The sequence below is a fragment of the Myotis lucifugus genome, unplaced genomic scaffold (assembly GCF_000147115.1).
Source record: "Myotis lucifugus unplaced genomic scaffold, Myoluc2.0 scaffold_99, whole genome shotgun sequence".
NCBI classification, from domain to species: Eukaryota; Metazoa; Chordata; class Mammalia; order Chiroptera; family Vespertilionidae; genus Myotis; species Myotis lucifugus.
In genome coordinates this window covers 306758-309622 of record NW_005871147.1, presented here as the reverse complement: position 1 = coordinate 309622, position 2865 = coordinate 306758, and the positions used below count along the sequence as shown (strand labels likewise).

General features: G+C 54.0%; 1 protein-coding gene across 1 annotated transcript in view; it reads left to right on the top strand.

Annotated features, from left to right (window-relative positions):
- Nucleotides 1–2865, top strand: part of KCNH6 (potassium voltage-gated channel subfamily H member 6) — an 11687-nt gene that overhangs the window by 5563 nt on the left and 3259 nt on the right. The window contains exons 6-7 of the mRNA XM_023756739.1: nt 2186–2195; nt 2294–2487. Coding sequence (XP_023612507.1) covers nt 2186–2195; nt 2294–2487 — 204 coding nt within the window. The remainder of the gene's footprint in view (nt 1–2185; nt 2196–2293; nt 2488–2865) is intronic.

Here is a 2865-nt window from a genome sequence, read left to right as displayed (position 1 = left end):
GGTCTGCCCTCAGCTGGTGTCACCATGCATGAGGCTCTGGTGTCTTCTCATACTACACTCTCACCTGGGCCAGCTTCTTGCTCCCAGGGTCTCAACCTCCATCTGTGCCACAAGCACTCCCAGAACTCTGTCCTAGCCCCAATCTCTCCTTAGACCAGAAACATTCCATTCCTTCCTGGGCATGGCCACCCTTCTATTCCTGAGGCAGAGCAAACAACATATCTCAACCTGAAATCTCCATCCGCCCTCAGAAGCCGCTCCTTTGGCATCCCCGTCACTGTGAACCACCCATTGCCTGAGCCAGAGACCTTCCTGCCCGCATCATCCAGGCAGCCACAGAGCCCCTCTGTCTCCCTCTCTGTCCCACACGCGTCTCCTTGTCCCTGCCTGGGTCTAGCCCTCACAGTGTCCTTCCTGGACAGGTGTCCGGAGCTCCTTTCCCATGTTCCTGCGTCTGGTCTACTCCCACCCTCCGTCTTCCACCTTCTGCCAGTGACCTGAAATTCACATCTGTGCATATTCCTCTTCTGTTCAAAATCTTCCATGGGTCCCCCTGGCTCACAGGACAAGAGTGGATACCTGTGGGCACAGTCTTCCCCAGTCTAGCTACCCTAAGTCCTGCCACCCTCCCCCTGGTACTTCCGGTTCCAGCCATGCAAACTACTTGTCACTCTCTAAAGCTGCCTGTCGGTCACACACCCCTGCCTTTGCAAGTGCCGCAGCTCCTCTTGGGGCACCGACCTTGCACCCCTGCCTGGCAGGCTCTGGCCACTCTTCAAGGCTGAGCTCAAGCACAGGCTCCTCTCTCAGACCTTCCCTCACTGCCAGCCTATTTTAGAAGCACCATGCGTGTGGGAGGGATAATGATTATTATTAATAATGAAGAAGCCAGTCCAATCTAAGTTTCAGTCAGAGCATGAACTCTCATTTTGTTCTGAGTGGAAATGGACTTTAGATCATAATCCTTCATCTACTAGAAAGCCATCGCTTTATAATGTTGCCCAGATTTCAAGATCCCGGGTTTCATAGGTAATCCTGGCAAGTCCCTTCCATCTTTAGGCCTCAGTCCCCTCTTTCATGAATGACCTTTGATCTTCTTCTCTTGGGGGACATGTCCTGGCCTCCACCCATCTTTGTCTGTGACCCTTGTTACAGCATGACCAGACTGAGGGGGCTGGACTTTCCTGCAGGGAGCTCAGACATCAAAGCAGTCAGCACCCAGCCCTGGGCTCTCTGCCCCCAGCCCTGACTATAGCACTGACCACACACTGTTTTTCTGCCAGATTGCCCTTCTCCTTGGGGCCTAGTCCTCGTCAATTCTCACAACCCAGCCCCCACTTCAGTTCCTCTGTAAGCCCCCCTCCTCCCTGCTCTCCAACCACTCCTAGTAGATGAGCCCCTCCCTCTTCTATGGCACCATAGCTCTTGGCTCTTACCTGTTCTAAGGTCAAAGATCATTCTGTAAACTAGTTCTTGCTTATGTGCCTATCTCATGGGGATGTGAGGGTGGAACAGCATCTTATTCATGTTTACATCCTGTGGCCAGCACTGTACCTGACACCAGGAGGGCCCAATACCCTCATCACATGCCCCAAGTGTCAGCCCATGTCCATCCTGTGACATCTGTCGATACCAATGCCTTGAATTGCCTCTTGCTATTCAAGGTACTTTCTCAAGCATCACATCTGCTCCTCTGGACAGCCCAGAGGGGTAGACAAGGGAGATATGGTTATACCCATTTTAGAGATGTGGACACTGGGGTCCAAAGAGGGGAAGTGACTTCCCGGGCTTCCTCTGCCAGTGTCATGCTGGTTACCTGGCCCCACAATGGGGAGTGGGAACACAAAGAGACAGAAGCATCGGGCCCTGAGCTGGGGGCTAGGTGCTCCTGGCCTGGACTCCCTGCACTCTTACGTCACTGCAGCAGGCTGCGGAGAGGGGAAGAGGTTGAGCAAGGAGCCTTTAGTGTCCTTTACTGCCCACTGACCCCCATGTGGAACTAGGAGGGGGGATTCTGATAGAGGGTGGCCCGGAGGGCCCAGAAACAGCTGAAGCACCCACGTTCTGGAAGGGGGGGTGTCTCTGCAGAGCTCAAAGGACAAGGTAAGGGCACAGTCCTCATCCCCAGCAAGGACATCCAGCCTTGTCCCAGAGCTTGATCCTGAGCACCCGACCCCCCTGGCAGAATCCCTGGGGTGAGAGAGAGGTCATGGACAAGGGTCCCTCAGGGAAGAGCCTTAGAAGAGAGCTTGGAGCCAGATCCTAGAGAAACCCCCGCCCCTCTGACTGGCAGGAAAGAATGACATCTTTGGGGAGCCTGTTAGCCTCCACGCCCAGCCGGGCAAATCCAGTGCAGACGTGCGGGCCCTGACCTACTGCGACCTGCACAAGATCCAGCGGGCAGACCTGCTGGAGGTGCTGGACATGTACCCTGCCTTCGCAGACAGCTTCTGGAGTAAGCTGGAAGTCACCTTCAACCTTCGGGACGTGAGTCTGGGCTGGGTGGGCCAGGATGGGGGGTGGCCCTTGGGCAGCTGGTAACAGATAATGCCCAGGCAGCCTGCTGGGAGCTTGGTCTGCTTGGCTTGGGGAACCCATCTGAACACCTCCTTTTCTTTCAACCCATGCTGTATTCTTTACCATAATTTCTTCTGTGCCTACCATGGCCTGCATAATGCTAAATATGATGATAGGTCCCAATTATTGAGCACCTACTATGTGCTAAGCGCTGGGCTTCTTTTACATTATCTCATTTAATCCTTTTTCTTGCAAATGCTGTGATTATCCCCATTTCCAGATGAGGAAACTGAGGCCAGAGAGATACATTGACCAAAGCCATTCAGCCCCACAGTAAGCCATACAGAC